At 37.1% G+C, this 21,936-nt stretch overlaps 1 protein-coding gene across 1 annotated transcript in view; it reads right to left on the bottom strand.

The window, feature by feature from the left end:
• THSD7A (thrombospondin type 1 domain containing 7A) overlaps positions 1–21,936 on the bottom strand; it is a 293,266-nt gene that overhangs the window by 59,615 nt on the left and 211,715 nt on the right. Inside the window, exons 9-13 of the mRNA XM_087774171.1 lie at positions 17,115–17,306; positions 8,172–8,406; positions 4,972–5,087; positions 2,314–2,446; positions 1,806–1,909 (exon numbers count right to left, since the gene is read on the bottom strand). Coding sequence (XP_087630297.1) covers positions 1,806–1,909; positions 2,314–2,446; positions 4,972–5,087; positions 8,172–8,406; positions 17,115–17,306 — 780 coding nt within the window. The remainder of the gene's footprint in view (positions 1–1,805; positions 1,910–2,313; positions 2,447–4,971; positions 5,088–8,171; positions 8,407–17,114; positions 17,307–21,936) is intronic.

Raw genomic sequence — 21,936 nt, 5'->3', positions numbered from 1 at the left:
CTGTCAAAGACAGAAATCTTACTTTCTCAGTGTGTAATCTGAATGTATCCTCCAGAGCTGCTAGAAATAGACTGCATTAGTGACAGACCTTCGAAAGAATTACCACAGCCAGAAGTCTTTTGTATTAGCAGGCAATACCTTCAGGTTTCATTTTGTGGTAAGCCCTAAATTTGATCTCCTGTAACACTTCCTGAGTAAGAGGTAGGAGTTACTAGCTTAAGATTTACTCTGTGACTTTTTAAAGTATACCGTAACCTCCTCTAATACTGCAAGGAAGTTAATGACTAGAACATTTCACTTCTGCAGTTAGCAGTGTCCTTGCTCAGGAATTCCACAATCTGCTGAGCCAATATTGTTTTAAGGGATAGGAGTTTGCACTCAGAAAAGGCAAAAGCAAAAAACCTTCCTGGAATTCAGGGTTGACTAGTAGTTCAAAGCAATTCAATTACTGTAACACAGTAAGCAGGAGCTGCAATTATTTTCACACTGAATTTATTTAATGCACCTAAAAAAACATCTCCTGACTATACTTAACAGTCACGCATACACAGTTCTGTTAAATCCCCAAAACTCTCTATGAAGACAGGTGACAGTAAAGCTGGATAGGGATGCTAAAATTATTTGTTATCAAATGGAAATGGCGGAATCACTGGGTTTGAAAGAGTCAGTGGTTTTGAAGTCCAATCACCAGCTGGTTAAGAGCGCTGCACCTCAGTGGTTAATTCCAGGGCCAATTCTGTTTAGCATCTTTAACAACCTGTACAGAAAGCACCCTCAGCAAGTTTGAGGACAACACCAGTTTGAGAGGAGCAGTCAATACCTACCTGGAGGGTAGGGCTGCCATTCAGAGGACCATGACAGCCTGGAGAAATGGGCTAGCACTGAACTTTAACAGTGTAAATGCAAAGTCCTGCATCTCTCATGCTCCCATGGCTCTCTACAACTACCTAATTCGAGGGTATAGAGAAGAGAGAGCCAGTCTGTTCTCAGAGATATATAGTGCAAGGATAACGGGCCACAGACACAAATTGCAGCAAGGGAAATTTTGGCTTAGGTATTAGGAAAAAAAAAAGTAGTGCTAGGCTGGACAAGCATTGGAGCAAATGCCCATAGAAGCGGTAGGATCTCCATCCTGTGAGATACTCCAAACATGTTGAAATACGGCCTTGAGCAACCTCCTCTACTCTGGGTGGGATCTAATTTGAAACTGGCCGTGCTCTGGATGGAAGGCTGGACCAAGGGACCTGAAGAGTGCCCTTCCAATTGAAATTATTGCAGGGTTCTCTGATCCTAAATTTTCAAACAAACACTTACAGGGAGCAAAGGTCTCATGTTCAGTCTAATGAATATACCCATAAACATGTCTTCACATCCTCGCCACAAGAAAAATGTTGTATTTTCACAGGTGAATTTACACAACCTTTTTCACAAAAAGAAGCATGTAAAGTCACGCAACCCTTCCTTTTTTTCTTCTTTTTGAAAACATACTTTCCACAAACACCTGTGTAAATTTGCTTCAGGTAAGGATGGTGAAATAAACTGAACAAACAATACCATAAAATTAGTCACTAATGTGGCATCTATATTTAAAAACAAATTAATGCTGATATTTTATGAATAAAACATTTGCCAAATACTGGTTAGGGTCCACCCTACCATACTAGCATTCAGTACTTTCCTTTGCTGATGCACATAAAGATAGATAAAATTAATGTTAGGTTATAATGACTAAAATTTTAGGCATTTCCCACACCAGTGCAGCTATAGATTTCTGAAGAATATATGACAGAAACAAAGAGTCTAACCTCTTGCTTGTAGCCCAGGTCCACAAGTCTCATGTGCTCCTGGACTGTCTTGGCGCACGTACCACGGTACTAGCTGGCACCTGCGCCACTTGTGGGTCTTCCACCTGAAATGAGGGGAGAAACAATCAACTTCAAACAATCCATCTAAACTTGTAGCAATCAAAACTGAGACAGCACAAGTGCTAGATAGTAACAGAAATGACTGTAAGCTATTGCTTATTATTACTAACTGGTCACAGCCAATTCACAACAAACAGTAACAATACCATAAACTTTTCCCTCTTTCCTGTTAACTTTTTTGCTCCTTTTAGGAGTAGGCCATTAAAACACAGGGAAGGAAGGAAGAGGTGGATGAGGGAAGAGAAAGCAAACCATATATATTTTCAAGGATTTCAAAGTGCAAAGGTCCACTAACACTACCTAACAAATATACAGTGAATACAAACCACAATATGAGAGTACAAGTTGAAAAAACATGTCTGAGCTGTCTCTGGTTGATTTAGACTACCTGTAGCTATAGCAGATGGGAGAAGCTTCACACTCCTTTTCCTCGAACAAGGAGTCTGGGCACTCACGACCACCATTGGCGGGGAGCTGGATGATGACTCGGTGACGGGACTGCTTCTTTACTGTGACACCCCCTGCAAAGAGTAGAAGAGCTTGTTTCTCCTGCTACTACATGGGGATGACAGTAATTAGGGGAAAAATAAGATTTAACATAACAGATATTTGAGTCGATTGCTACAACAGTGACATGCTATTTTGTCCATAAGCAGAAAATTAAGCTTAATAGATAAAACACTTTAATCTCAGCTAAAGGCCAGGAAGCAGAACTAAAAAGAAAGAAACAGTAGCAGTACTGTACAAATGAATATACAGCTGAAGTGAACACACAGTTCAAGTGAACAAAAATTAAACCAGCTCAGTTTGTTGCTACACTTTACAGTTCAAAGTGTAAATTTGCCCTAATCATTTACATGCAAAACTAGAAAGATAAATTCATGGAAAGAAATTATTATATTTCACAATTTTTCCATTCAGTAAATGACTCAATCATAAAATCTGCTTGCCTTTTGCTTATCACCACAATCAGGAATATAACAAATTTAATTTACAGTCTTAGTTCTCTCCAGGCCGGGCTTTAATTCTGCTCCCTGTACCCTCGTTTCCCACCTGGGACTAGCATTACCCTATCCAGATACACAAAAAATATTCCAAAAGAGCATGCTTTACATTTAAATGTGAAGTTTTATTTCCCACTCTGGAATTAATTTACAGTTTACAGTTTTTAATTATTATAGTCATTTATTATTAATGATAAACAGTAAATAGTTCCTGTAGGAATTTTGATTCCAGTCATGTTCAGATATCAGTTCTTCAGGCAGAAAGTTAAGAGAAAAGCCACAAATCGATATTAATTCCATAGAAATACCTAATACACAAATATTGTTAGGTAAAAATCTTGTGGGTTTTGGCTTGTGTTTGGTTTTTTATGGTTTGGGTTTTTTTGTTTTCCAGAGAGCTGTAGCACAGACATTTGGCTGACTGGGTTGATATCAGCTTTGGGTGGGTTATTACAGCAGCTGCAGCTTGTCTGAACACAGAAGCGTGCTGGACCACAGCCAAACAATTGTAATTAGGAGCAAGCGGCAGGAGAATCCCAGCGGTGGCTCTCCACCACCTGGCCGCTTTTCAACGCAGAGGAAACCCTCCACTCCTGAGTCAATCAGCTCCAGGAGATGCCAGGAGCTGGCACAAGGGGCAAGACAGACAGACATGCAGCCCAGCAAAGCTGCTGACCAGCTTGCTGACACAAATGGGTAAAACCCATGAAATAAAAATTGTTTGTGTAGTATAAAAAGAGTTTGACTCACTGGATAGACAAAAGGCTTGTACTGGTTCACAAATATACTGCTTTTTAGCAACATACATGCTAGTTTGTAGTCAATATTCATGAAGATATGTTCATTGCATCCAGATCTTTCTTAAAACCCACAGAAATAAGAACAGAAGAGGATGGCATTTTTGTCCAAGATGACAAAAAAATATTTCAGAAAAAAAACATTAATTCTACTGTAAAATAACACAGTATTTAATAATTAATAACTGTTTCATAGATTCAGATTCAAACGTCTTACTTCACTGTTCTTCTTCAAAGGTTATAAATTTAATCTTCCTAACCCCTTTTTTATTTGTTAGAAGGCACTAAGCACTAATGGGAATTACTACAAAAATGAGTTTATGCTTGTGTCATTTATAAAGCATAAAGAATTGGCTGTGACATCTGAAGTGCGTATATTTGATGTAACAATATCTTACATTCTGATAATATGGTAGCTGTGAGTAATCACCATGTCCCACACAGGGATTAGCACCCCATGGAACTTGGGGTATGACAGACTCTTTCTGTAATAGTACATATTATAAAAATGCCTCCTGGTAAGCTTAAAAAAGAAAAAGGGATAAGGCAGAAAAATGTGGGCAATATTAAGCCAGTCATCACTTTATGTATGATTTCAATGTAATAAAAATTCAAGGGAGACCAGCACTGTTTTTAAGAGCTTTGCCAAGTGTATTAAAATGGTATTGCAATGTATGTTTAAGTCAGGCCATTAACATCAACTTAAAGTCTGCTGATTTTTCTTAACTTTCCTTCAGTTTTCCTAGAAGAAACTAGCCAAAAATATGTACAAATGCTTATGTGCCTATCTATCTATCTATCTGTCTTCCAGTATATAGAGCCTCAGTTTTTCTGATGAGCAAGCAGCATATGTACTTTCAAATACAAAATCTGACCATTTTATAATCTGACAATTCAAATGCAGTTTCTACAATTGTACAAGTATCTGTTTTGGTTTTACACTAAGAGTTATGTGTCTGTTCTGTGACTAGTTATCTCTTTATCAGTGGGAGATGCAAATGGGAGTTTGTAACATAAAAGTAGGCAAAATGGGAAAAAAAAACCAAACAGATGCTTATGGAAAATATATAGAAATAACTGTTCTATTCAGCAAAAACACTATGTCCTCCTTGGAGCTGCTCTACCAGCTATTACATGTCCTCTGCCAGAAAGAGATGTGTATAAGTGTTCTGCCAAAAGTGACTGCTAGTCTAACTCCTTTTTCTTCTTACAATCTGCCTACTAGCACGCAATGGATAAAATTACCTTCTTGACAGGAAGAAGGACACAATGTCCAGTCACTGAACGGAGTCACAATGCAGTCCTTCCTACAGGGAAGCAGACAAGGCCTCACTGTTTCTGGTCGGAGGCTCTCAGGGCATCTAAACAAAAACACGAAAAAGAAGCATTATAAAATAAACAATCATTCTGCAGTGAAGTGGTGAATCATGAGAGGTACTGAATGCCTGCAGGCACACGAAGGCAGTGTTAGTTGCCCAGAATTCACCAGGATTGAGCTCAGAAATAAAAACTGTTAGAATTTAAATATAGCTGGTGGAAGCAAGCCAAAATCAGTGCATTCTACCCCTGGGGATTTAACTAGAAAAAAATCATGGTTCCTCACTCACCACTCCAGACTCTGCCTTTTGAGTATTATTTTCAAGCTTCCAAATGATTATGAAGAAAAGCCATCTAGTTTAGCTTAGCAAAACACATTTTTAGCTCTTCACAAATTTACCAGAAACATAAACTCTGGAAGGAGGCATATTTAAACTAAATAGCATTGCTAACCCAGGAACAAATAGGTATAAGCTGGCCATGATTATGACAGAAACCAGAAAAGGGCTTGAAACTGCCAGATCAATGAGACTGTAAAAGGCTGTCAGAAAGGACAGAAAACCTTGCTTGTTTTAGGAAGAGGCTTGATCAGCATATAAAAGGGATTATTGGGCTGCCACATACAGGACTCATTAACCCAAGACATTTTCCCCCATTCTGTGTTCCTATTATTTCATCAAGGACAAACAACTGTCTATGCTGCAATACTTCTTTTCAGAATGATGCAATAACTCTTGTAGAAGTACTACAAATCTTTAAAATAATTTCAAAATTACTATTGCCCTAAAAGTGCACAGAATGTGGACTGTTGGAGGATGACATAAAGAAGTAAGAAAAATATCACGTGTATTTTAGATCTTTTGGCTCATTGCAGAAAAATGTTACTATGACTAGCTTTTCCTCTTGTGGCTGCTGGGCATCTTGGACCAGACAGATGAGAGACCAGTTTTATATTTGGATTGGATCAGCTGGGGAAGCTCGGCCTGCGCAAGGCATCTTTCCTGCCAGGCTGAAGGGAGCACAGGCAAGTCTAACAATGAACTACTGAGAAAATGTGGTCTCCATGGTCAGTGGAGAACTACACCTGGGTCAGTGCGGGAGGAGAAGCAGGGGGAAAGGAGAAGAAAAGTTAAATTATAGCTTTACAGGAACATGTTCTGCATCAATAACACTTGCTAGTTCATGATTTCCATTGGTTGTCTCTCATTTTCCTGTCAATTCACATAAACTTCTCAGAATACGATCCATTACTGTGAACCAGCACCAACTTCTTGGTGCCCTCTTATAATGACATCTCCACTCTTTTTCTTTTCTCCCCTAAAATACCAGCGTGAAGGATCATGACATATTATACCTATAGCAACATAGATCTCCATTACCTCTCCATAAGTTCTCTACATTTTTAAGTCAAATTGTGCCTTGTTTCTATGTGATTCATAAAATCAGATTATATATGCATGGGTGTATTGCATATGGTCAGGTACACTTTAAAAAAATGCCTTCCACCAATTCTATACATGGAGTACTCTTTCAGAAATTTTCACTAAGGTTAAAATTAAAAATGCTTCTGAAAAGTATTGAACATTGGCTTACTAATGGCTTTTTCCTTAAAGAACAACAGAAATTATAAGCATAGAAAACAGTCTGAATTATACTCATTCACTGTTTCAGTGAGAACTTCAGCTTTCAGGAGCACTGAACATTACAATTCCTCTTCAGATCCTTGAGCAAGGCAATTAGTTCAATTAGGACACCATTTCTATCTTTTATATTGTTTGTGTTTAGTATATGTGGCTTAAAGCAAAGTATTGATTTTTTTGCAGTCCTTACTCAAGGTCAAATTAAACAGAAGAGATACAAGCCGAAGTCTGTAACTTGTGAGGTAGATAAGGCCAATAATATTGATTGTATCATACCACAGTAATCCTTTTTATTAAGGGGAGTTTAAAACAAGGTTCCTATTTACATTTTCATGTTAAATGTCTGGTTCTTTCAAAACGATTCAGTGATTTTAATGTGACAATTTGAAGGATCAACCAAGACTTTTTTTTCTCATTTCACAGGATTAATTTATGACACAATAAAACAGCCCTTCTCCCAAAAATTTAAGGTTAAATCAAAGGCAGAGACATTAACAGCAGATTTAAAAAGGAAGATAAATCATTAGAGGTTTTTTTAAAATGTAAAATGAGTACCAAATAAAAGATATAATGGTATCGTGACTGAATAGAACAGCAACTTAATGCAGATACACAACAATTTAGATTACTTAATGTGCTGGTGTTATTCCCCATATTTCCATTTAAAGTAAATTAGGAATAAGTCTACCACTGAATAAAGCAACAAATGGCAGACATCATGCAAATATTTAGTGCGAGAATAGCTGCCTCATGAACTTTCTAAATGACCTCTGCTATCAGCTCTTCCAGCTTAGAATCTGTCCTCAGTGGGATATATTTACAGACTGCCAAACTGTATGAAGATATTATCAAATGCATTTTACTAACAGTTAATCTGTATTTAACCCTGGTCATATATTAAACTGCAAAATTAAATCATTGTGCCAAAGGGATCTCTTAGAAAAACATGTATATGGGGGAAAAAAACTCACAAAGGTGGTCAAACTAATTCTCAAACTAATGTCCTGTCAGAGCTGTACTATACTTGACCTCCTCACTTTGCTTCTGAGAAGATGCAGTTACATGGGTTGTACTGTATTTAGACCCAAAGCAGTATTTTTGCATGGAACTGCACTAATCCATATAGTGCACTGCTTGCTTGGAGGTACCACAAGGATATTGGAAATGGTGCTGCACCGCACACCACACACATGCCTCAAGACTTTTATCTCAACTCGACGTGATGATGGCAAGGAGGCAACTGGATTTAGCAGTCAGTCAGCAGCCAGCAAAATCACCACTGTAATTATCACCCATAAAAATCAATAGTGAGAAGGGTATTTCATAGTCCTTCTGTAGCTTCAGTTTTGTATTTTTAAAAGATGAATTGTTCCCTCATGAGAACACAAAGATGGAGGTCTTTTTCTCTTTGCCTGCAGTTATTGGTGATTATAGAGCAGTAAAATCCAAAGATAATTACAGCATGAAGATATTGTTTAAGATCTTTACTTTTTTGGGCCTACTTGTCCCACGTTGACTCTCACACAGATGACCTTTCGTGTTTGCATCCCCACAGAACAGGTGGCCTCCCCATTCCAGCTGGCAGAGGAGTTGAAAGCAGAGACAGACGTATCCTCTATGCACTGTCCCCATGGGCCAGTCTGCCAATGATACACAGTGCAAGAGTGTTCGTTACAGCTGCGCGTTTCCTGGAGGGCACTACTATTTGGGCACTGTATTCCTCCTGAAACAATAAAACAGGGCAAAAGTTCATGCAGTGGAAAGAAAAAAAGTGTTCTATTAAAAAAAAACCACAACACTTTGAAATGTTATCAGTTAAATATTATCACTTTGATTACATAAAAGAAATGTTGTTCCATTTTCCTACTTTTCATATGCCCGATATGAACTTAGACAAACTTCAGTCAACAGACTACACAGAACAGAATGTACGTGGACAGTAAATGTAAATGTGTACAACAAGGATGCCAAAAATAATCATAACTTCTATAACACACTAATGGGCTTGGAGTAATCCACAGGCTTTTTATTTTGGGGTTCTCTAAAAGAGACTGCAAGGGATCACATAAGGAGGTATGAAGGCTCTAGGCAGAAGAAATGGTTAAATATTCTGGTTATGCATGTGTAGAAACCACTGTTTATGTCTAATTCACGGATCAATTAAAAAGATTTTTGGAGGTCTTGTCCTAGCTCCCAGTGGATATTTATCCATTTTACGCAATTACCAAAGAGGATGGCACAGCTGGCAATTTCAGGTCCAGATTGAGATAACAAAGGCTGTCACAGGTAAAAACTAAAATGCATCCATGTGTCAATAATTGTGAAGAAAAGCTCAGATAATGCTATCTTTGTTGTGTCCAGTTTCAGATAGTATGTTCAGTTTCTTATATTCAAGCACTTCAAAGCTAATCTGTCCTCCCAGTCCTCCATGAGTAAAGAAGAGGTCTCTCCTACCAGACTTGATCGTAGGCTACTAGATGTCTAGTCCTGTGAGTAGACAGCATGTCTGCTAGATCTCTGGTGTTACTAGACATACAGACTCTAGATTTAAGAATTAATTTAAACATTCATGGACTACACAGGAACAACAGGACTCCTATCTCCAGATGACAGAAAGGTAGGGGCAATCTCAATAACATTGTAGTCTTTCCTAAAAGACAAGAACAGTAAGAAAGATAACTGAAAGAGGAGCTTTTTATTAGTTACTGCAGATGAGCTATACTTTGCTTTTCACTGAAAAGAAAAATGTATGCTCACACCAAGCACGTATCAGAGAGCACATTAGCCTTTCTATCCCACCACTGAACGTTAGGTTGACCTCTGGCCCTACAGATGTGCAAGAGGGAAGGGGTTTTAAGCACTCATTGTTGACAGAAATTAAACAAACAACTAAATGTAATCAAAGAAACAACTGATACTTCAAGTACTCCAACAGAAGTAAGTCAAGTGTCACAAGTGGTGGAAATACTTTATAGCCCAAGTTGCTTTTGTGGAACATCTAGATCTGCAGCAAACATGAGGAAAGGGCCATTCTAGTGAAACCACGGGACAAAATCCAAATTCTCAAATTGTTTCCAGAGAGATAATTTTAACTTCTGACTTTGGGCTAAAAATATTGATGCAACCAAGAAACAGTAAACATCATATTAACTGAGATGACAAGCTAAAAGGACGAGCCAAAGATGAGCTAATCTTAAGTTTTGCAAAGGAGGATTAGAAAAACCTAAAAATGTGTGAATGTAATTAAACAATGACTGAAAGGGAATTGGTTCTGGCTCAGAATGGATGCAAGTCAAGTCTGTCAGATTTGCTTTAATTACATGTCAATATGCATAGCACCAAGACAAAACGTCATATGCATTTTCCTAAAAAAGGACGTAAAAAATCAAATGGTAAAACAAAATTATGGTTATGTAACACGATTCAAAAAGTTATTCAAGCAGCTTCCTTCAGGAAATAAAAAATCTTCCAGCTAACAGCAGCAGATAGGAATATAAGCAAGGAAATTAGGAAAGTGAATGTATTTTGAAAAAGAAAAAAAAAAATCAAAGGTAGTAAAGTCACAAATTATTTGGCATGGGAGAGAAAACTGATCCACATGAGAAGGAGTCTAGACATGTTCCCCCAGTATAAGGGTTTAAAAAAAGGAGAATTTAGAAGAGATAAGGGAGGTTACTAAATTAATTCTTTCCATCTGATGTTAGTTCAAGAAGAAACAAGGAAAATATTTAAGCAAATTCATAAATTAAAGGGGGATGTGTGGGAAGAAATGTTTCCCCAGGAATGGATGCCACAACCACCAGTTCCTAAGGCATTTGAGAATAAAGTGACAATTTAGATTCAGCTTTGACAGCTATGCAAGAATGTACATTCAGGGAAAAAATGAGAGTGACATTGACTTGTAAATGAAAAACATTGGGGCATGAATGTCTGCAGCTCAGTGGGAATCCAGTTCTGTTCAGATGAAATCTGTAGTTAAAAAAACTACATAAAGAATGAACAAAATGTGAAAATAATACTATTGAAATATAAAACAACTACCACTAGTACTAAATCTTTGTAATACTAAAAAATATACTGCTTATTTATAAATCAGTGTGCCATTCTCTCCAGGAAAACAGCATTCCTTTGTGCTCCCTCAAATTAAAATAAGTACAGAAAAAGCAGAAGGGGTTGGAAAACTGGCAGTTAGAGACACCCTTTATAACATCTGCGTAGGTGTAACAAGATCAGGGCTGCTCAACTTTAAGAGCATTTCACCAAATGAGGACAGGTTTGATAGGAATATAAAAATTAATGAGTATCACTGAAAAAAAAAATAGACATTTAATTTTATCACAATACATGAAAAAGGTCCATACAATACTAAATACATTTTATGTAATCATGATCAGATGACCGTAAATAACTACTTGGCAGTACTAAAAATATTCATTTCAAGGTACAAACAACAGTTGGAGCTGAAGAATTTCTTTTTGGATTTGGATACTTAAGCAAAGCACACTTGGAAATGAAAGGCTAGCTTTAGAGAGTGACTTGCATGTTACTCATAAAATAGCAGAGATATAAGGGTAGTTTCCTTGAATGCTTTAACAGAATTGTCACATGCTTAGATTGCTTTTCTACCTGATTTGGAGCTGGTAATGGGTAAGACATCTCGTACTGTACGTATTCAAGTACTGGATTTTATAAGTCTTTTTTTGTGACACTGTCTTGATAACTTCCAAATTTCAAAATGCTTAACATCTTTTAAAGCATTTAGGATCATTTTAATTAATCATTTTGATATCACTCATTTTACAAATGCATGTAATTTTATATATGCATTTCAAAACAGCTGGAATAATCTTAAAGTTTGAGAAAAAAGATGATTCTGAAGTGCCTCTTGTAATCTAGAGAGTGAGACGTTACTCATTTCTTCTTTGCCTTAGGAACGAGGTAGGCACTCCTTGAGGCAGCTGCACTTCCCAAAGCCAGACGTGGTCAGTACATGCAGACCGATAACATCATAACAAAGACTGCTCTTTTGGTGCAAATCTCCTGTTCCAGTTCTTCAAACATTCATGCTTCCTCACCTGGTGCATATCAGTTATACAAACCAAGCAGACCTGTCCTATAGTACACAACAGGACAGGAGTTAGGGTGCACCCATGGGAGATGAGAGGTCTGCCCTCAAGTCCTTTCTCGGATAGGATTTGAATCCCAGACCCCACACTTCAGGCAGGAATCTGAACTGAGGGGCTCCTGAGCAAAAGGGGAAGCACAGTAACATTCTCTGCCCCAGCTCACCTTCACACGCAGGTGGCAGGTTACTTTGCAAGTCCAGTCTGAAAATTCAGGTTCCCCAATCATAAAACTAAGTGTTCTTTTTATTCCTGTTTCAGCTGATATCAGTTAAAACTCATGAAAATCCATCTTCTCCAAAATTGATCCTTTCATGAATAAGCAATTTTCTGGGAAAACAATTACTCAATTCTGTGCTTTCAGATTTAGTTACCAAGCACTGGTATTTCAAGCCAGGAAAATACCAAAATTCAAAACAAACAAATTGAGCAAGTGTAAGAAGAGTAAACACATTAAAAAGCCCTAAGTATAACTCTTCTTTTGCAACTATGAAGTCAAAGTGCACTGGAATTTTAACAGGTATAAAATTTTAAAGCATGTCAACCATAATTTGCGTAGAGTTGAGAAGAAACTCCTTTGATCCAGGTATTCCTTACACGTTCAGTAAATCAGTCTCGCAGATATATATGAGAAGTATGAGCTATTGGCCCCTGTCAAACAGAATACCTGATGAGATGGACAACTGATATTCTATACTATCTAACTCAGTGATGTTTAATAGTCTGTGATATATGAGGTCACACTAAATAGCCATTCTGGCATTATACTTTGCTAATCTATGAACATACAATACCCATGGTAAGACTTCACCACGCCTATGCATCCCTGCCCTAAGAGAATATTTCAAACAAAACCTTCCTTTGCTCTTATTTCATTAAATTAAGCTTTTTAATCAGATTATTTTCTTCTTTGCATTTGACTTGTGCGTGGTTTTTTTTCAATCTTTACTTTTCCAAAATCAGTATCAGTTATTTACTACTGATAAAACTTGGAATGTATCCACAATATTAGTGTTATGCTGTATGACACTGATTTGGCAGTGTCAATCAATGACAGTGTATAATCAATACAGAATCAATCTGCATATCTACTATTTACTAAAAAATTAAGACTCGTTTAGTACTTTTTAGTCTCAGGTCATGGCTATGTAAAGTAGTCTTAGTGCATATTACTAATTATACAAGATTTATTGTAAGCAGGAAATAAAAAATTAACAGAAATATTAAACAGAAAATAAAACAAAAATAGACAAACTCTACATTCAACAGAGATAGGCTGAGCTGTATACAATGCCATTACTAGACTTATGCAGAACAACTATATGATGTATCAGGTAACATCATTATGTCCTCTGCTGTCATTTTAAATTTTGAGACAATGACTTTCCTGAGTTTCTTACTGTAGCATGAAGATGTATTTGACAGTGACACAAATGAGCTACCACTATAGGCAGGCTCACAGACAGGCAAATTTATAAATCACTTCACCTTTTAAACCTTCAAGCTGAGGACAATGATCGCAGAAAAGATATCAAAAATGGTTATTGTGACACCAGTTTCCACATGGACTCATCTCACAAACCACAGAAAGTCTTTATCTTGAGGAAAGAGACTCCTCTCTCTCTCTCTCTCCACTGAACGCAAGCAAATAAGCCCATCCCAGATGTGCATAACCACAGTGTGCTTGAGGCTCTGCAACGTATAGTTTGACCATGCGGAAGAGGCGTTGTTCTGAATGAGGAAATGCTGATGAGAGGGCATATGGCCAAGGTCAGCTCCTGGCTCAAGAAGAAGTCAGTGTGGTGCTGGAGGGGCAGTCGTATCCCAGTGCTCATTAGAAAACTTTGTCACTACTGTAATTTACATATGGCTTCAATTTTTCCTGTGAAGCTGTTCTTGTCACCAAGGAATTATTATAACACTACTGAATTATTCCTATTCTAAGTAATCCAAGAAAATAGATTATACTGTGGCTTTTTCCTGGGGGTCAGTTATGCTAACTTGATGGTTTCTTCAAACCAATTCAGCAGCATAGATAGCTGGGAAGTAAGAAGAAAACTAAGGTCTTAAGTGTGAAATGACATAGGTCTATCACGGACAGTCATCTGCCAACATTAACAAGCAAAATCACAGAATATACTATTTTTTATTTCAAAGAGAGAAACTGAACAATCACAGATAATACTTTGATAAGCAGTCATCCAAGATCCAGATAAAAGAACCTATTTCACATGTATTTACAGACCCTCAAAAATTTCCATGGGGTGTTCATGTTTAAGTACACCAATGAAGAAGAATTGAGCATTTCAGATACTTTGAGGGATTGCAGTATTCCTTGTGTATGTAATGCCTGCAATGCTTTGGTCTTACCAAGCTTGTAGACTGAACTCTCCATGACTAGCAGTAGGATGTGTGTGATCAAGGACTCACAGTGATAAACCTGGATTCCTTATGTCATCTTAGAAGCCAAGTTTAGCCTTATTCATAGATTGGCAGCAGACTTGCACATTCTTTCATTAATCAATGTCCAACCCCGATATCATAGGAATTGTATATATTTATGTACAATATATTTGTCCTATTGTGTTCTGAATAAAAACTCTCAAATATCATGGCTATATTATACAGGAATTATTATGAAATGGTTTACCTAATCTGGTCTATCACTCATACCAACAGTTCAAGGAAAGGTTCAAAAATCCAAAAGGGAACACCTGTGGGACCGTTCACCTGAGCAGAACTGATAGCTGTTTTCAGAACTCAGTTTTACTGTGTAAATGGAATTATTGGTCTTACATTTATAAGACTTGGGATTTTCAGTAATACATAATGTTTACAGAGTTTTCATCAACAGCAATGTGCATTTTTTATAAGCTCTGAATAGAAATGAAAACTACATGTTTCCCAAAAAAGGTTCATGTGGAGCTTCCTTTTTATATCAGTAGAATACAGACTTTTAGATACATGAATATATTCTGTGCCCCCAGAACATAAAATGACCTCCCAGCACCAACTACACAATCAGTGTTTTATGTTTTGGGAGCACTGCTGATCTCTGTCATGCAGTTCTGGAGGTAAAAAGTCATTCAGTTATTTGTCACGCAGCAAATTACTAAAAGGCATAAGAGACGTATGAAGAGAAAGATGACAATATTTCTAATTTCAGTGAAGCATAAAAAATAAAAGCTAAACTGATACTTTGTGGATATAATACAAGCAAAGGTGAAAAGTACCTTCCAGCTAGAGATGTAACAATATGCTAAGCCTTGGAAGGTTCTTTTATTTATTTATATATTTTTATTCTCTGGAGTTTGTACAGAGTGCAAAGGAGCACAGTGTTGAAGATATCTGACCAAGATGTGAGTGAGTTGCTATGAGCTAGGTAGACATACCAGCTTGTAGCCTTAAAAAAAGCACAGAATAACCTCTCCTCGAAATAGCGGTAGAGAGGCCAGGGTTCAAGCAAAGCTGAAGCACTACAACATCTAGGTAATGAATTGGCTTTCTCAGCAGTAGTTTAGGGATCTCTTCACTACTACCTGTGTGGTTTGAGACTTGTCAGTCTTTGTGACCACTCAGTATTGGTTCTGATCATTGCACAACAGACATAAATAAAATTCATACACCTAAAATCCAGCCTATGCTTAACTGCTTTGCTGCATCTGCAGCCTTGTAAATTATCCTAAGATGTGTTAAGTACCAAAGTCAGAATGAAGTGGGTACTTTTTAAAAAGAAGCATAAGAAAGTGGAATAATTTTCTGGAGTAATTTAAGTTTTCACTTCTGCGGTATGCTTGTCAGGATGTTAAATTTCTGTCTCCAGTAAAACTCCATAAGCATATGGAAAATCTATTATCTTGACCTACATGGAAAAGCAAGAAGCACATGCATATATGTTTATTTGAATTATCATCTGAAAACATGGCTCTCTGTTTTCCTTAACACACTATAAAAAAAGGGACAACATAAAACCAATTTTGTTTCTAATTTTAAGAGCATTTCTGCTTTGTTACATAGATCATCTAAGTAATTTATTATCTGAATCAGCTACTAAAGTGAGTATAGTTCTGATTGCCTCTTACATTTGTAGCAAAGGTCCTTTTCAGGGAAAAGGTTGAAAGTGCCTGCTCTGATACGTATTTTTTTACAATTACCCAAATTATGTCAAATACACAGTATACTTTTAGCAATGAAATGAACTGTGTTTGCAAGCAGAGAACTGTTTTGGTATGTGATGAAGCCTGTCCTTTTCTTTCTGCATTTCTCAGAACGGGTATTCTGTTTCACTACTTCCATACTTTACAGGTTTCACTTTTCAGCTAAATTTTATCTCAACTCTGAAGTAATAAAATGTTAATAGTTTTAAAGAAGAATTAAAACATGCACGTATCCTTTTATATTGAAGGCATTCAACCTTACTCTCAGTAATACACGTGAGTAAATGTTTTCCAAGAACTCGGATTATGTCTCCTTGCTGCCAGTGTTGCACAAGGCATTTTACCAGTTAGACCCCGGCACGCCTGACGTAGCCATTTTAGAACCATGTTACATATAGAATACATTTGCTCTATTACCCCCCAAAATACTTAAGAACAAAACAAAACAAAACCATTTATAGGAAGAATGGAAAATCATCAAAAAATAGACATGAACCTTTATCTAAAACCTTTTTCTTCTTCTGCTTTATATTCTAGCTGTGTCTTCTCTTTGCATCTGCTGCAGATGCTGCACAAGGTTTGCACGAATGGAAACCGTTCACATGAGTGAGGATTTGCAGGGTAAAACTAAAGTCTAACTATGAATAAAAATGTTAATGGGGTTACATTGGTTACCAATTTGAGATAAGAAGCTACAAAAGCCATTTGTTAGCATCTGAACCCATTAAAACTCTCATCTTTTCAGCATTCATACTTATATCCTTCCAAATTGGACCTAAATTATAGCTAGGGTTACTAACAATCCTCTATAAATATCTTTCACAGAGATCTGCATAGGATAAATCATTTGCCTTGTTTAATTTTAATAGAAAATAGGAAAACCATATATTCAAAATCAAAACAGTAACATTATGCAGAATAATAAAAAAAGGCAACATTAGCTGAAATAAGCAAAACAAAATCTCCTCTTTAGAAAAGATTTAGGTGCCTTGAGTAAATGTAGAATAAGCATTTAAATATTATTTCTATATTTAAAAAACCACAACTTCATCTAATAATTTGTTTGTGTTGATCAAGAAATTACTTTGACATTGCAAAGACAGTTGAGAATTCACAATCAAACAAGAGTCTGCAAGAGTATGCGACCTTACCTTCACCTGCATACGCCAGAATGGAGCGAGCACGCATCTGCTTCCCTTCTGTGGTTTTACCGGAGCAGGTGTGTGAGCAGGAGGACCATGCGGACCACATGCTGAGAACACAGTCCTTTGGGCATGGAGCTTCGCAGACAACCGGGATTGGGTAGATAGCATCTCTACACAGCTGTCTGTCAACTTCTTCTCCTGGGAAAGAAAAGGCCAGTAGCAGTCTATCATTTGTTAAATTAACTTAAAATGAGCAATCTAGTCCAGATGGGCACACAAATAAATTAGATTCTGTTCTTCTGTATAAACAAGGTAAATAGATTTTTTATTAAAATGACTTGTCTTGTCTGCCTTGATTCTAGAAGAACATGCTTAAATCTAGTTTAATTTGATATTCTGCTGAAGTGAATGCCAGGCTGGGTGGTCTTTAGGCTTTCTTTTTGTTAATATATGTTTGACTTCACAGAAAATCCTAATGTGAATAACAGAGTATATAATACACCTATGGAAAACTGTACACATGGAAATGCATGTACATTAATCACCTAGTCTTCATCCAGGTTTGTGGGAGAAGGGGAAAAAATATACTAACTTGCAGCTCAGCCAGTTCATCCTTTGAATTGCAGCTATGTATCAAAATATGAAGAGTGTTTCAGTAAGCTGCAGTCAGAGTGTCTTGTTTGGTTAGAAAGATCTTCATTTGGTAGCCAAGCCAGTAACACATCAGTCTTTGTGTCATGGAAGTATAAAAAGATCTATGCATCTGTATTCGGTCACATCTATATACACATTTCATTATAATAAAAAGATCCAGGCTGGTATAATTTGTTTAGTGAAATACTAACTAGTGTTTAAGTAGCAGAGCTATTTTTGTTTTGAGTAAGGAAATCATGGGAGCACTGTGTCTGAGATTTGTCTGAACAGCACCCTAATCACAAAGTGGCTAGTTTTGTAAAGTGACACATGATATCCTGATCAAATCAGTTAATATCCATTAAGTGAGGAATGAAAAAATGACCACATATTCAGAGGTCAATAAGTCTCACTGACAGTGACAAAAGCATCAGGATAAATCTTCACTTTGGAGCAGATGATGGAAAAAATGAACAAAGGAGGGGGAGATTTGGAGTCACTGTTTTAGAGTTATAGCCTTGTGCTGGTTTTGGCTGGGGTAGAGTTAATTTTTTCCATAGTAGCTAGTATGGGGCTGTGTTTGGGATTTGTGCTGAAAACAATGTTGGTAACACAGGGATGTTTTAGTTACTGCTGAGCAGTGCTTACACAGAGTCAAGGCCTTTTCTGCTTCTCACCCCACCCCACCAGTGAGTAGGCTGGGGGTGCACAAGAAACCGGGAGGGGACACAGCTGGGACAGCTGACCCCAACTGACCAAAGGGCTATCCCATACCATATGATGTCATGCTCAGCATATAAAGCTGGGGGAAGAAGGAGGAAAGGGGGGATGTTTGGAGTGATGGCGTTTTGTCTTCCCGCGTAACCATTACACGTGATAGATCCCTGATTTCCCGGAACACCTGCCTGCCGATGGGAAGTAGTGAATGAATTCCTTGCTTTGCTTTGCTTGCGTGCGCAGCTTTTGCTTTACCTATTAAACTGTCTTTATCTCAACCCACAGGTTTTCTGACTTTTACTCTTACGAGTCTCTCCCCCATCCCGCTGTGGGGGGAGTGAGCAAGCAGCAGGGTGGTGTTTAGTTGCCAGCTGGGGTTAAACCATGACAAGCCTTGTTATCATACAAACCAATTACAGAAAGGGCTTGCAATGAAAAGCAGCAGGAACTGAGCAGTAGCCCAATATATAACGCCAGTTGCAAGGAACTTTTTCAAAAAGTTGCATCTAAGAGCACACTGGACTTCCAAGGCCCTGTTAAGCACATACAATCAAGGCATGGAAAGAGCCAGTCTTACTTGTAAACATGAAACTTCCAGTCTCACTTGTAAACATGAAACTTCCAGTCTCACTTGTAAACATGAAACTTTTTTTTTTAAGTTTTCTGAAAAGCGTAACATTTTAAAAGCATCTGAATGCCTTTTGTGTTATATGATCCTTGCTGTACTAGAGCATAAAACCTTCTGTTGAATTATGATTCGTCTACTGAAACGTTATTGAAGCATATGTGATCTCGATGGGACTGAACAGGAGTGTCTATAGCATTGCACTTGCTACGATCCATCATGTCAACCCTTTTGTTTTAATAGCTAATGTCAACAAAATAATGTCTAATCAAGATTTGCAAAGAACATAAGTCTTCGATACAACAAAATATTGGTTAGGAATAATCATTAAATACTCTATAATTTCATGATAAAGACATCAGCCAGTGTTAATAACCACCACCTGGATTCTGAAAAGCTAATTCAGTGAGCACTGTGAATGCTGTAAATAAAGCCAAAGATCTATAAACACTGCTTTACCCAAGCCTCAAATTAGGCTTTTATTGCTTAATAGAATAATAATAAAATGAATCAAACACTAATCTAAACAGAAACTACATTTTTGTCATTCAAGGTTTATAGAGTCTTAAAACCTGTCAAATAAGAATCTCTGATAAACTGAGTTCCTGTAAATAGGAGATTCTTTAGTACTAGTGACATATCATGAGTCCCAGAATTATTAACGAACAAATTCTTTATAAAAAGAGGAGAAGATGAGGGCCATCCATCCAATATCATATGCCTTTAAATCGTGTGAAATATTTTATTCATACAGAATCTTTAGGCACAACAGAACTGCAAACATCAATCTTCTTCAGCTCTGCAAACCAGGGGAAGTCCTGCAGCTCATGCTTTTAAAATAGCCTAAAGTAGTCATAATCATCTGAATTATAAAGACCTTTGAGATCAAGTCAGTCTCAACAGCTATATTTTCTCATATTAAAAATACAAATTTGAGCCCTGCCAAAGGATTCATAGATCTCCCACATCAAGTTCTGCTTCCCTCACTGGACTCAATCTTTGCATCAATTGCTCCTTCTCTTGTATCACAGGTCATCACATCCTGACATCAATGCGGGAGGGATTCCTGCCTGCTTCATCAGAATGGCAAGTGTTCAGGTTGAAGGACAAGGCAGAGGAGGAGATTGCAAACTTCTTTTCCAAAGAATAGAAAAAAAAAGCTAGAAAAGGCGTGAACCGTACTCTCAAATTGTTCCATTGCCAGGTAAGAATCAATGAGGTAAACTGCTGGGACACTTTCACACCTTGCAAGAAATACTACTATTACAATAAAGTCTATCATAGTGTAAACAAACAATACTATATTGAGCTTATTTATTGCCTGCCAACTAAGGTGGTGTTAACTTAAAATTCAAGCTGAATTTGGGGTCACAATGAGAAATTGTGTTAAATTAATTTCAGTCTAAGTTTATATTTAAAAAGAAAAAAAAAAAAAAGCCTTCACTCTCTTCCAAACTCAAAGCCCTCTTTTATCCTTTGCTTTTACAGAGAAACTATTCTCGGAATATGTACCTTCCATATTAGCATTTAGTTTTTGTCAACTGTCCAATTCTTATCTAATGAATTCAACAGCATAGATATGCAGTTGGAAAGAATGTTTTATAATGGGTACTTCTTATCTTCAGGGAGATATTTTATTTAGACTAAATTGTTTCTGACATTTCACTAATGATTTTATGAACAACTTGACCTTTTGTTGTCTTCCTCTTTAAAGTGCATAGTGTAGTCAACTACCAGGAACCACTCAAGCATACGCTGGGTTCAATGCCAATGTAAAGACTAAAGATACTTAGAAAAAGACCCATTTGAAAAAGTTTGCCATGTGTAGCCTAATATTTTATTTGAACTTTATAGGAATACATTTATGTTGCACAAGAGTTGAAGACAGAACTCCAAACACACGAGTCAAAGGTCCCTGCCCTGAATTATTTATACTCCAGGCAACAGAATGACAAAAAGTAAAACCCAGAAAGATGAAAAGAGAATATGACATGTCCATCAAGAATACTCTTCACCATTTATCAGTCGATTTGTTCATTAAAATCTGGAATTTAGCAAAAATCCATATTCAGAAACAGTGCCTATGTAGTTGAATGATATTTCTCTCATGCAACAGTTGCACATTTTGGGCTAAATTATCCAAATTGTGGGAGTGACTGCATGTAGAAATGGCAGGAGGCAAAAGAGGTTTTCTTTTTCAAGGATTTAAAATGTCAAAAACTGTTTAAACCTTTGCTGCGATTTTTACAGACTTGTGTCATCAGTAAAGACCGCCAAGGAGATAGCCTTTCAAATCCACATCTCTTCCTTGGACTGTTATGCTGGACCCAGCTAGACCATCAGCAAAGCAAGTCACTACATTAAAACCTCCCTGTGGCCTTCTGGGTATGAAGAACTTCTAGTATGTGTTCACACACCAGAGCCACTAGTGAACTACTGAACTATTTAATTTATTTAAAACAAATAAACACACAAAAAATCCACAAACCAAGCAAACAAAAAAACCCAACCCCCCTAGTGAACAGGCAAATTTTTACAGGTTAAAGAGAGGTAGCTTGTGAATAGTATGCAGGAGGAACTGGCTAACTGTTCATAAGTATCAGACTGTATTCATGTCACCATTCTTGTTTCATTACATTCACAAAGCAGATATGGTATTTGTGAAAATTTGGTCTACATGCTAAAGGCTCGGCTAGACCACATAAGACTTATGTTCGGTGTTTAATGTAGCTGAATCATGTCACTCCTTTATGGTTTTGTTTACTCATCTGTAAAATGTATCTGATATTTAAGTTTCTGGTAAAATGCTTTAAGATCTTTCCAATGGGAAGCATTCCCAGAGCTAGTATCACT

Source organism: Nipponia nippon, unplaced genomic scaffold, assembly GCF_047370975.1.
Source record: "Nipponia nippon isolate SJK-2023a ecotype South Korea unplaced genomic scaffold, ASM4737097v1 scaffold_1, whole genome shotgun sequence".
NCBI lineage: Eukaryota > Metazoa > Chordata > Aves > Pelecaniformes > Threskiornithidae > Nipponia > Nipponia nippon.
This window is presented reverse-complemented; position numbering and strand designations above follow the sequence as displayed.